Source organism: Scyliorhinus torazame, chromosome 9 (assembly GCF_047496885.1).
Source record: "Scyliorhinus torazame isolate Kashiwa2021f chromosome 9, sScyTor2.1, whole genome shotgun sequence".
Taxonomy (NCBI): Eukaryota; Metazoa; Chordata; class Chondrichthyes; order Carcharhiniformes; family Scyliorhinidae; genus Scyliorhinus; species Scyliorhinus torazame.
In genome coordinates, this window is record NC_092715.1 from 162,075,431 (window position 1) to 162,089,026 (window position 13,596).

General features: G+C 46.5%; 1 protein-coding gene across 4 annotated transcripts in view; it reads right to left on the bottom strand.

Moving 5' to 3' along the window:
- The window catches only part of LOC140429554 (terminal uridylyltransferase 7-like), a 145,866-nt gene that overhangs the window by 47,813 nt on the left and 84,457 nt on the right, over positions 1-13,596 (bottom strand). For all 4 annotated transcript variants that reach the window (XR_011949121.1, XR_011949120.1, XM_072516712.1 and 1 more), the window contains exons 10-13: positions 9,609-9,728; positions 9,097-9,216; positions 8,828-9,008; positions 210-1,486 (exon numbers count right to left, since the gene is read on the bottom strand). Coding sequence is in view for 2 of the 4 variants with exons in the window: in XM_072516712.1 (XP_072372813.1) it covers positions 210-1,486; positions 8,828-9,008; positions 9,097-9,216; positions 9,609-9,728 (1,698 nt within the window). In the remaining 2 variants the exon portion in view is untranslated. The remainder of the gene's footprint in view (positions 1-209; positions 1,487-8,827; positions 9,009-9,096; positions 9,217-9,608; positions 9,729-13,596) is intronic.

A 13,596-nucleotide genomic window follows, 5' to 3' on the forward strand; every position in this document is an offset into this window, starting at 1 on the left:
TAAAAATTTGTCTATCTCAGCCTTGAACATACTTAACGACCCAACCGCTACAGCTCTCTGGGGTAAAGAATTCCACAGATTTACCACCCCCAAAGAAGGAATTCCTCCTCATCTCTGTCTTAAGTGGACGACCTCTTACTCTGAGATTATGCCCTCTGGTCCTAGGCTCTCTCACAAGGGAATAAAATGTTTTTGAAGGTGGGTATTACCTTGCCCCTTGTAAAAACAGCTTTACTGAACATATAAAACATATTGTCATCACTGCTTTGCGATTCATTTCCATGTAAAGCCGTTCCAATTTCCGCAAGAAGAGTTTCCTTATTTATTTCATGCTGAACTTGTTTCTGCTTCGTAGCTATTTCATTTGCAGTAGTACATCTGACTGGCTGAGGTGGTACATCATTTCCACACTTTATTGGTGTATGTTCCTTCCAGTTCAGAAATTCATGATCAATTACTCCGTCTTCATCAGACTGATTAGCATCTTCACTAGACTCAGTGTATACATGTTCAATTTCATCTTCAGCTGTAAGACCATCCAGATGAACCCATGAAGTGAATTTCAGTTCAACCTCATCATCATCATCGTCATCCTCTTCCTCCCCCTCTTCATTCCTGCTTAATGTCCCTCTGTGATGCTGCATTGGCTTTTTTGAGAAATTATGTAATTCATCTGCACTGTCAGAGTTTTCTTTAGCTTCATTATTCAATTTTGTTCCCTCATGTTTTGTTTCTGGTAGGCTGGAGTCTTCCGCACCAAAACCATCACTTTCCAGGTTCCAAGGACTCAGAAAACACTCAGAATCGGAAAGGTTTTTGGAATGAAAGTGATCTCTGTAACAATTTGTATGCTTCACATCCATTTCTTCATCACTAGAGGTCTCATTATCTGCTTCTGTAGATTGTTCAAAATTTCGTATCCCACCAGTAACAGTTGAATTGTCTTTCTGCTCTCCAGATATATCAAACAGTTCTTCATCATTTCCACTCTCTAAAAGTTCATCACTGTGTTTATCTTCGCCTTCTGGTTGATTTAGATCATCCTCATGAACATTATCTCCAGTAATTCCAATTTTTTGTAAATCAGATATCAGCTCTTCCTCTGTATAGCTCTCACTCCCACACTCTTGTGCTATTTGTAGGTTTCTACAGGAATCTTCAGAAGGCCGATTTTCACCATCTTTACATATAGCATTATCATGCAACTGTGAACATTTTCCATTGGAGCTCTCTGCTGAGATAGCAGATGCCATACTACTTAGCGGTGTCTTCGAGGGATGAAGTTCAAGCAATTTCTGTTGATCTGCCACAACATTAGATGCCCCTTTAGAATTAATTTTTGCATTGTCTATTTTCTTGAACTTTGATGACTTGTACTTGGGCAATGCGAAATACATGTAAGTTGCTCTTAAACAATGAATGATATAGTCATATACCATTTGGCTATTGAGTGTTCGTGCAACATTTCTCTTTACAGAGTATGGATCTGGAGGAAAAGAAAAAGACACGATTAATGATGGTCGGTAACTACATTTCTCAGCCGACACCTTATTTATTCAATTCTCTAGTTTGTTTACAAGTCAATTTCACGGGAATTTTTGTATTTTAGAGCAAAAGTATATCTAGGACTACCAATATTACATTTTGCGGCACCTGAAATAATCAAAAGAAGCAGCAAATCAAGCAAGAGACTTTTTTGCATATTGACAATGTAGAATGATAAGCAAATAGGGTAGTAGCTCTTGTTCAAGCTCTGAATTATTACATTTCAGAGAAAAATGTGAAACTCGATAATTTTCACTATGTCAAAATATTTAACCCTATATTAGTTATGGTTCTGGACAGATCAAATGTTTCAACCACTTTCTTTGCAAGAGATTGGTCAGTATCCATACCTATTCTTAGCTCCCAAACGTTTTATTCTACTTGAACACTATAAGAAGTATTACAACACCAGGTGAAAACCCAACAGGTTTGTTTTGAATCACTAGCTTTCGGAGCACAGCTCCTTCCTCAGGTGAATGAAGGAGCTGCGTTCCGAAAGCTAGTGATTCGAAACAAACCTGTTGGGACTTTAACCTGGTGTTGTAAGACTTCTTACTGTGCCCACCCTAGTCCAACGGCAGCATCTCCACATCATTCTGTTTGAAGTTGCCTTTTATGCTCGTTAGTGTAAATGTAAGACTACATTCATATGAACAGAAAGGCTTTCTTTCCTTATCGCACATTTTAAGTAGTTTATAAAACCTTTGAACCCACTCTCAAATTATGTAGGGCCAGACAAATGATAAATAAGGTAATGATGAAAGTTAATAAGACAATGACTGTTATAAACAATGTCAACCAAAGATGGATAGGCAACTCCATTATTTTTAAAGTAGTGTGTCAATATGCTCCAACTTGGACAATTAAGAGAAAGCCCAGCCATCTCCCAAAAGGCTCAATGGAACCAGTACCGTCAAGTTCCCCAAAAGCAAATCTGAAAATTCCCGCTGTAATCTGATCTTAAATGGATCAACCATATCAACAACTAGGCTATAAAAGCAGGGCGGAGGTTTGTTACAAAGACAGCAGTGCAATAGTATATTTACCACTATCTGGGATGAATACAGCCACTACAATGTTCATGAAGCTGGAGCTATCCAACTTAGTCAATGTAGTCAATGTCCTTGCTGCTGGAAGCGAGATCCCACTGTCACAACTAGTCACAGGAAAATACTAGCCAAGTCAAAGGTGGAGTTATTAGGAAAGGTGACCAAAAGTTCCATCAAGAGGTAGATAGCAAGGAACATCTCAAAATTAAGTAAGAGGAATAGAGAGGTGTAGGAATTTAGGATGAAATTCAAGATGGTAGGATCAAAGTGACTGAAGGCATGGCCACTGATGATGAGGCAAAAAGGTGGAAGAAATGTATGAAGTCAGAGTTAAACAACTGGGGAACATTTAAACACTGGAATGAACATTTTAAATGTGTTGTTTGAGGACCAATAAGAGCAGTAGTGATGGGTGATAATTATTTGGTAGAAGAAAGGCAGCAGTGTTTTGGATGAACTGGTGTTTGTGGAAAGTGGTGCCTGGCAGGCTGGCGAAGAGAATATTAGAATTGTTGAGTTTGAAGTGTATAAAACACGAATGTGTGTTTCTATAGCAAATATGCTAAGATAGTCGCATGAGTGGGTGATGTTGTGGAGGTAAAATAGGCAATCTTTATGATGGACTGGGATCAGAAGTTCAGCTTGGGGTTGAATATGACGTCAAAGTTACGAATAGTCTGGTACAACCCAAGAGAGAAAGGAATTTGATAGTCAAGGAAAGGAGTTTGTGATGGGGACCAAAGACAATAGGGTGAATTCTCCGTTTAGGAGACGATGGGCGGGATTCTCTGTTGGTTGATGCTGAAATCGCTAAACGGGATTGGGAGAATACGTTCTGATGCCAAAATCGCAGTGGGCGGCGATTCAACGCCAAATTGCAATTCTTCGTCCCCTCGACAGCGGCATCAATGCGGTCCGGAACGCATGTACAGTAAACACCATTTGCATATCATTAGTGGTCCTGACCCGGTAATCTCTGGGACCTCCGCCTCAAATGATGGGCCGAGTTCCCGACAGCGCGGTTCACTTGTGCTTTTAAAAATTGTGAAACTGGCGTCATAGCTGCTGAGGGAGGGAGAGGGCATACTGAAAGTATCCAACATCACCATAGTTTGCTGCTGACAGTTGTGCCGCTGGCCAGTTGGTGGCTTCTGCCAGAGCCGGGGAAGTAGCGGGGGTTGGCCAGGAGGTGGGCTGTGGGGTCAGGGTGAACGGGTACGGAGCATCATTGCCGCAGCTGGAAAGGCAGCCATGCAGTGCGCTTGGCTGGCAGCTCACTGTGAACTTAGGGCCACGGATCATATAGGTGCCCCCTGGCCATCCCCTGTGTCTGGTCCCAGCCGAACCATCAGCTGCAGGGGCACACTCCAGCACAACCAGTGCCATCTTGCTACCTGGGATGAGTGTGTGTGGGGATTGTAATGTGTATACGGGGCTGCAGCTTGTCAGCCTCCTGAGTGTCAATCACTGACCCGGCGAATCCCGCGCTTTTTTTTATTGGAATCGATTGTGTTCCACATGGCGCCGGTGTTAGACCCCACCCCCCGATTCCTTGGGTGCCCCTCCCTCTCCCCTCCCGCAAGCACTCCTCCAGTTAGTGGACCCGGTTTGATCTCCCTACTCATGGCGTCCCTGCGCAGGATCTCCCTACTCATGTTGTGTATATGGGAAAATTAATACTGTGTTTTCAGGTGCTGTTGCCGAGGAGCAGCATGTAATTGAGAAATAGGAGGACCAGGGATAGATTCTTAGGGATGCCAACAGAAATGGTGAAGAAGCGGGAGGTGAAACCACTGCAAGTAATAAAGGTAAAGGTACGGTAAAGTTGCCATAGTCCCAGATGACCATAGGTTGCTCCCTCCTTTGAGGGGGAGAGGCGGACTGGTGGTGATTTATCTGGAGGATCAGCACACCTCAGGCAAGGGGAAAGGTTGACAAGGCAGACCTGCATGAATAACCTAAGCCGGTATGGGAATTAAACCCATGCTGGCCTCGCTCTGCATCACATATCCAGCTGTCTCGCCAACTGAGCTAAACTGGCTCCCACTGCAAGTAATACACTGACTTTTTTTCATTTAATTGATGTGGGAATCGCTGGTTAGGCCAACATTTATTGCCCATTCCTAGTTGCCCTTCAGGTGGTGGTGATTTGCCTTCTTGAACTGTTGCAGCCCTTGAGGTGTGATGTTAGAGATGGAGTTCCAGGATGTTGCCCTAGCGACAGTGAAGGAACGGCGATACATTTCCAAGTCAGGGTGGTGAGAGACTTGGAGGGGAACCTCCAGGTGGTGGGGTTCCCAGGTATTTGTTCCTCTTGTCCTTCTAGATGGCACTGGTCGTGGGGTTGGAAGAAACCTTGGTGAGTTACTGCAGGTGCATCTTGTAGATGGTCCACACGGCTGCTACTGTTCGTTGGCGGTGGAGGGTTTGAATGTTTGTGGAAGGAGGAGCAATCAAGTGGACTGCTTTGTCCTGGATGGTGTTGAGCTTCTTGCGTGTTGCTGGAGCTGCACTCATCCAGGCAATTGGAGAGTATTTCATTACACTCCTGACTTGTGCCTTGTAGATGGCGTACAGGTTGGGGAGGGGGGTTCAGGAGGCAAGTTACTCACCGCAGGATTCCTAGCCTTTGACCTGCTCTGGTAGCCACATTATTAATGTGGCTAGTCCAGTTCAGTTTCTGATGAATGGCAACCCCCAGGATGTTGATTGTGGGGGATAAAGCGATGGTAATGACAAGGGTCGGTGGTTAGACCCTCTCTTGTAGGAGATGGTCTTTGCTTGGCACTTGTGCGGCGCGAATGTAACTTGTCACCCCAAACCTGGATATTGTCTAGGTCTTGCTGCATTTGGACATGGACTGCTTCATTATCTAAGGAGTTGCGAATCGTGCTGAACATTGTGCAGTCGTCCACAAACATCCCCACTTCTGACCTTATGGTGGAAGGGAGGTCATTGATGAAGCAGCTGAAGATGGTTGGGCCTAGGACACTACCCTGAGGAACTCCTGTAGTAATGTCCTGGAGTTGAGATTATTGTCCTTCAACCACCGCAACCATTTTCATTTGTGCCAGGTATGACTCCAACCAGCGGAGAGTTTTCCCCTTATTCCCATTGACTCCAGTTTAGCTAGGGTTCCTCGATGCAATACTATGTCGAATACTGCCTTGATGTCAAGGGCAGTCACTCTCGCCTCACCTCTAGTATTGAGGTCTTTCGTCCATGTTTGAACCAAGGCTGTAATGAGGGAAGGAGCCGAGTGTCCCTGGCGGAACCCAAAATGAGCGTCCGTGAGCAGGTTATTGCTGAGTAAGTGCCCCTTGATAGCACTGCTGATGACTCCTTCCATCACGTTGCTGATGATGGAGAGTAGACTGATAGGGCAGTAATTGACTAGGTTGAATTTGTCATGTTTCTCATGCACAGGACACACCAGGGCAATTTTCCACATTGCAAGATAGATGTCGGTGTTGTAGCTGTACTGGACAGTTTGGCGAGGGATGCAACAAGTTCTGGAGCACAAGTCTTCAGTACTATTGCCAATATATTGTCAGGGCCAATAGCCTTTGCAGTATCCAGTGCCTTCAGCCGTTTCTTGATATCATGTGGAGTGAATCGTATTGGCAGAAGACTGACTTCTGTATTGCTGGGGTCCTCCGGAGGTGACCGAGATGTATCATCCATTCGGCACTTCTGGCTGAAGATTGTTACGAATGTGTTGGGCTCCTCCATCATGGAGGTTGGGGATATTTGTGGAGCCTCCTCCTCCAGTGAGCTGTTTAATTGCCACCATTCACGACTGGATGTGGCAGGACTACAGATGCGCCCGTTCTGGAATCGCTTAGCTCTGTCTATTACTTGCTGCTTCTGCTGTTTTGCACACAAGTAGTTCTATGTTGTAGCTTTATCAGGTCGACACCTCACTTTTCGGTAAGCCTAAGCATAGAATTTTATAGTGCAGAAGGAGGCCATTCAGCCCATCGAGTCTGCACCGGCTCTTGGAAAGAGCGCCCCACACCGCCACCTTATCCCCTTTATCCCCGTAACCCAACCTAACCTTTTTGGACACTATGGCCAATTTAGAATGGCCAATCCACCTAACCTGCACACCTTTGGGCTGTGGGAGGAAACCGGAGCACCCGGCGTAAACCCACGCACACACGGGGAGAACTTGCAGACTCCACACAGACAGTGACCCAAGCTGGTAATCGAACCTGTGACCCTGGAGCTGTGAAGCAACTGTGCTAACCACCATGCTACCGTGCTGTCCAATGTTGCTCCTGGCATGCTCTCCAGCACTCTTCATTGAACCAGGCTTGATGGTAATGAAACAGTGGGTGATATGCAGGACCATGAGGTTGCAGATTGTGGTTGAATACGATGGATGTCCAGCCTTGAGTTGCTGGATCTGTTCGAAGTCTATCCCATTTAGCACGGTGGTAGTGCCACACAACACGATGGAGGGTATCCTCAATGTGAAGAGGGGACTGTATCTCCACAAGGACTGTACAGTGGTCACTTCTACCGATACGGTCATGGACAGATTCACCTGCAGCAGGCAGGTTGGTGAGGTTGAGGTCAAGTATGTTTTTCGCTCTTGTTGATTCCCTCATCACCTGCTGCAGTCTCAGTCTCGCAACTATGACCTTAGGACCCGGCTATCTCAGTCTGGAGTGCATTACTGAGCTACCCTTGGTGATGGACATTGAAGTCTCCCACCCAGAGTGTATTCTGCACCCATGCCACCCTCAGTGGTTCCTCCAAGTGGAGTTCAACATGGAGTTCTGATTCATCAGCTGATGGTGGCCGGTACATGGTAATCAGCAGGTTTCCTTGCCCATGTTTATCCTGAAGCTATGCGACTTCCTGGAGTCCAGAGTTAATGGTGAGGACACCCAGGGCAACTCCGTCCGACAGTATACCACTGTGCCGCCATCTCTGCTGGGTCTGTCCTGCCAGTGAGACAGGACATACCCAGGAATGGTGATAGTGGTGTCTGGGACATTGTCTGTAAGGTATGATTCAGTGAGTATGGCTATGTTGCTTACTAGTCTGTGAGACACCTCTCCCAACTTTGGCACAAGCCCCAGATGTTAGTGTTAGGACTTTGCACGTTCGGCAGGGTTGGGTTTGCCGTTGTCGTTTCCTTTGCCCGGTGGTCCGACCGGTTTCATTCCTTTTTTTTGTTTTCATAGCGGTTGAATAGAGTAGTGGCTTGCTAGGTCATTTCAGAGGGCATTTAAGAGTTGCCAGACCAGACCAGGTAAGGATGGCAGATTTCCTTCCCTGAAGGACATTAGTGAATCAGATGGTTTTTTTTTTTAAACAATGGTTCACTTTTAATTCTAGATATTTTATTGAGTTTAAATTCCATCACCGGGCAGCACGGTGGCGCAGTGGGTTAGCCCTGCTGTCTCACGGCGCTGAGGTCCTAGGTTCAATCCCGGCTCTGGGTCACTGCCCGTGTGGAGTTTGTATATTCTCCGCGTGTTTGCGTTGGTTTCGCCCCCACAACCCAAAGATAAGATATGCATGGTAGATGGATTGGCCACGTTAAATTGCCCCTTAATTGGAAAAAATTAATTGGGCACTCTAAATTTATATTTTTTTAAATGCCATCACCTGCCGTGGTGGGATTCGAACCCAGGTCCCCAGATCATTATCCTGTCACCTGTCTCTGGATTATTAGTCCACTATGCCATCACCTTTCCCTATGATTAAATAGATCAGAATGGTACAAGGCAAGTGCAGTCCCACTCAACTGGACAATGGAGAAGAGGGATTGGAGTGTTTCAGGTGTGTCAAGAAGGACGAGGAGGAATAAATTAGCTTGATTAGTCACATTGGATGTCGTTTGATAAGAGCAGTTTTGGTAATGGCAGTGGTGGAAATCAGATTGGAGGGGTCAAAAGTAAAATTCCAGAAAGAAGGATTTGGGAGGTTACAACAGCCTAAAAATGCCATCAATTTTTCAATATAAGTTGGGATGAACTTTGCTACGCCACCCATATCCCAAGGATAAATTAAGACAAAATGTACCTCATCTAATTTACTCACTTCCCTACTTTAAGCAATGTATCAACTCAAGATGTCAATGCAGAATATTTAGGGACAACTTAGAATCACAAAATAGTAACGCCCAATAGTATACCAAATTCATAATCTCCCTACCAACTGCAAGGAGATGAATGCAGGAAGATGAAAAGAAACAGCATTTAGACTCTGTATAATACCTTCAACAGCAATCCTCCTTTTGGGCCAGTCTTTAGCTTCCCGAGAAAGTGGTTCACTGATCCGTATACAAATTACATAATCAGCCAGTGAAAATTCCAGTGCATAAAATCGAAGCAGTTCAACCCACAGCTGGCCCACTGGTACACACTTTTGTTCATCTCGTCCAAATACAAGTGGAGCCTATCAAAGGAATGTGGTTGACAAGTTATTCAATTACCATGATTGTTAAAGAAATGATTGAATCTACCCACAAGACAGAATAACATACCTGTCCTTCATTAGGATTGCCATCATCCACGCTCGCAGGTTTGAATTCCCAGATAACATGGTTATTTTCCACACCTTTAAGATTAAAGTAGGCTAGGTTTGGCACCATAAAATCTTCCAGCTTTAAAAAAAATAAAAGTTTTAATAAAACAGTTAAGATATTGTACTTATATATTCCAATGAGCATACATACAATTACTATGAAAGCCCCAATTGTAACATGCCTTTAGATTAACAATTCAACTCTTTTTACATCGGTTGTCTTGTCCTGATACAATGTCCAATTGTTAGTGTTTATTCAGATGACATTCTTCATTCATCAAAGTATGCCTGTGGTACTCTTTACAATTTCTTCTTTTCAACAGATTGAAGATAAAACAAAGCAAATTAGGATTTGAAGTCTATAAATATTTCCACATTTCAAATGTTGCTTGCAATTAAGAAAAACCTCCTAGATAGCTAATAAGTAACAAGATAACTAAAATTTGAGATGCTATTAATCAGACATCTTACCCATAATCCGAGATACACAGGCAGAATATGTTCCTTCCTTTGCTGCAGAAAATAGATTACCATCAAAGCAAACGCATAGGGTGGCAGTCCGCCTTCGTCTGGGCTATCAACATGACAAAGCTGAAAACAGTAAGAAATTTCTTTCAGTTAAAAGAAAATCACATTTACAATTATAGGAACATACAGCACAGGAAAAAAAGCCATTTGGTTTGTTGTGAAAGGTGAAACCTGGGTCTAGTTTAATTAATTAAAAAACGAAATTTAGAGTACCCAATTATTTTTTTTCCCAATTAAGGGCCAATTTAGCGTGGCCAATCCACATAACCTGCACATCTTTGGGTTGAGGGGGTGAAACCCAGGCAGACACGGGGGATGTGTGCAAACTGCACGCAGAGGTCTAGTTAAATTTAGAGTTTTTTGAGTTGGCTGCTGGCAAGTCGGAGGCTCTGTTTGTATACATGCATTTTTAATGAGCTTTTACAACACTTGAAGTGAAGAGATGGGTGACCAAAAGATTTGTTGTTTAGCAAAGTTAAAACAAAAACAAAGTTAAAAAATCAGGCCTCGCAACAGGAGTCAAGAGACAGAGGAAAAGAAAGAAGGGTAGTTCAGTCACTCAGTGTGTGGGTACTCGAGAATGCAGGCAGAAAGTCTAAAACTCTTGAGGAAGAAATACTGCAGACATCTGGGGAACCGAGTTTGGGGAACTCCTGTTTTCACTTTAAAGTTAAGGTAATAGTGTGTCCAGGAGCCTTCCGGTGGCTTCCATGGTGTGAGTGGTCGCTCATTTGGCAGCTTCCACTCGAGACTGTTTTTTTGACCTTTTGCCCATTTGTTGGTGGATATTTTGCGGAAAAAAGATGCAGGTTTGAATGGAGAAAAGTTTGACTCCACTGGTGGGGCTGCTGGATGGAGCCACAGGATGAAGCGGGTCGAGAAGAAGGGAGCAGTCGCAGCAGGAGAATCTTTGTGCGGCCCAGGTCAAGATGGCAGAGGGTAAAGGGTCTGCCTTGCCTGCCCAGTGGTCGACAGAGCAACTGGTGGACCTTTTAAATAAAAAGTTTAGCTGACAGAGGAGGGAGGCCCAGGAGGACATAGCCAAGGCGGTGGAACCATTGAAAGCGGGAATTGATCGTGTGGAGCAAAGGCTGGAGTTGCAGGGTCAGGCTATTCAGAAAGTGGAGGAGGCGGTGGGGGAGCACGAGGAGCTGCTTGCCTTGTTGGTGGCCGAAATAGGTGTGATGGGGGAGACCCAGAAGCGGTTAAAGGAGAAGGTGGAGGACTTGGAGAACCACTCCTGGAGAAAGAATCTAAGAATCGTGGCGATGCCAGTAGGCATCAAGGAAGCAGACGCTGCTACATATGTAGCCAAGATGTTGGAGAAGTTGATGGGGGAGGGGGCCTATGACCGGCTTCTGGAGATCAATCGAGCACACAGGGTGCTGATGAGGAAGCCACAAACGAATGAGCCACTGAGGGCGATAGTGGTGCGTCTTTACCGGTTCCTGGACAAGGAGAAGATACTGAGATGGGCAAGGCAGAGGAAATGCACCTGGGAGGGGAGCGAGCTTCGGGTGTACCAGGATCTGGGCGTGGACTTGGCGAAGAGGAGAGCCGGGTTTAATTGAATTAAGGCTGCCCTCTTTAAAAAGGGGGTGAAATTTGGGATGCCTCTAGGTGACGTTTAATAGCCAAGAACATTATTTTGGAACACCAGAGGAGGTGAACAAGTTAAGAGACAATGGACTAGCAGGTGAAGGAGGACGTTGAACTGTGGGGGAGGTGTGAGGAGATGGGTGTTATTTCAATCTGTTTCTTCCTGTATCTTTTTTTTTGTTGGTTGTTAGAGAACTTTTCTCCGTCAAGATGTTTTGTTACGATTGAGGGCGAGTGCGCCTTTTTAAAAAATTGTTGTTTCTCAGCTGTGCGAGTGGGGTGGGGGTGGGGGGCTTAGGCGCCTTGGGCGGGGGCTGCCAGGCTAGCTGGGCGAGCTAGTTAACGTGAGCGCAGTGGGGGGGGGGGATCGGGGGATCAAGTGGTTAGTGTAGCAGAGAGGGGTGGGGTAGTTGTTTTGTTTAAGGGAAGGAGAGGCGGGGTGGCTGCTAACAGCAGTGTTGTTGCTGTGGCGTAGCATGGGAAAGAGTGGTGACGGTGGACGTCCGAGGGTGCGCCTGGAGGGTCGCGTGGGCCGGTGGCTGGCCTAAGAAGGGATATGGTTGATCAGCAGGGGAGAGGGGCAGGGTGCCCTCTGACTAGGTTGGTCACATGGATCACGAGGGGGCTGAATGAGGCATTAAAACAGTCGGGTGTCTTCACGCACCTGAGGAGCTTGGGGCAGACATGGCCTTTTTACAAGAAACACATTTGAAGATCGGGAATCAGTCAAGGCTGAGGAAAGGGTGGGGTGGGCAAGTCTTTCATTCGGGATTAGACATAAATACGTGGGGTTGGCGGTGCCGGTAAATAAACATGTGGCGTTTTGAGGTGGGGAATATAGTAGCAGATTTGGGGATGACGGTTCATGATGGTGAGTGGGAAGCTGGAGGGAATGCCAGTGCTCCTGGTAAATGTTGATGCCCCAAATTGGGACGATGTGGAGTTTATGAGGCGAGTGCTGGGGAACATCCTGGGCCTGGACTTGCACCGGCTGATTGGGGGGGGGGGGGGAGGACGAGGAGAGAAAGACTTTAACATGGTCATTGATCCAGGGTTGGACCGGTCGAGACAGAGGTCGGGGAGGGTGTTGGCGATGGCAAGGGAGCTGAAGGGATTCATGGAGCATATGTGCGGTGGGGGGTGAAAGAGAGAGGGCGGAGGGGTTTTCGTACTTCTCCCATGTACACAGGTTGTACTTTCGGATTGATTTTTTTGTGGTGGGTAAGACATTATTGGCGGGACTGGTCGACTCGGGGTACTTGCCAATTGCGGTTTCAGACCACGCGCAGCATTTGCGTGGACTTGCAAGTGGGCCCAGTGCCCGCAGTCGAGGCTGGACGCAGGGTTATTAGCGGATGAGGTGGTGTGTGAACGGGTGAGGGCCTCCATCCGGGGTTACGTGGAACTAAATGATACAGGTGAGGTCTAGGCCACCACGATGTGGGAGGCACTCAAGGCAGTAATTAGGGGGGAGTTCATATCGTTCCAGGCGCATCGGGAGAAGGAGTAGTGAGCAGAGATGGCAAGGCTGGTGGGCGAGATTCTGCGGGTGGACAGGAGGTATTCGGAGACCCCAGAGGCAGGATTGTTGAAGCAGAGGCAGAAGCTTCAGATGGAGTTCGGGCTGGTGTTCACAGGGAAGGCAGTCGGGCAGTTGCGGAGGGTCAGAGGGGCGGTGTATGAGTGGGGGGAGAAGACTAATAGGATGCTGGGCCACCAACTCAGGAAGCAGGAAGCGGCGAGGAAGATTGGAGGATGGTAGGGGTGGAGTGGTATTGGACCCGGTGGGGTTAAAGCGGCAATTCCTGGACAGGTTGGAGTTCCCCAAGGTGGAGGAGGACCTGGTAGAGGGGTTGGGAGCACCCATTGGACTGGTGGTGGTGATGGAGGGTATGGGGACGATGCAGACAGGGAAGGCCCCGGGCCCAGATGGTTTTCCGGTAGAATTCTATAAAATGTTTTTGGGTGACCTGGGACCCCTGCTGGTAAGGGCATTTAATGAGGCGAGGGAGAAGGGGGAGCTTCTCCCTACGTTATTGCAGGCCTCAATATCTTTAATTTGGAAGAAGGATAAGGATCCAGAGCAGTGTGGGTCTTACCGCCTGATATTGCTGCTGAATGTAGACACCAAGTTGTTGGCAAAGACCTTGGCCTCGCGGATTGACGGGGTTTGTAAAGGGGAGGCTAACGTTAGGCGTATGTTGAACATTATAATGATGCCCTTTAGAGGGACGGAATGTGGAGATGGCTGTCGCTATGGATGTGGAAAAGGCCTTTGATTGGGAATATTAGTGGGAAGTACTGGGTCGGTTTGGGTTCGGGCAGGGGTTTG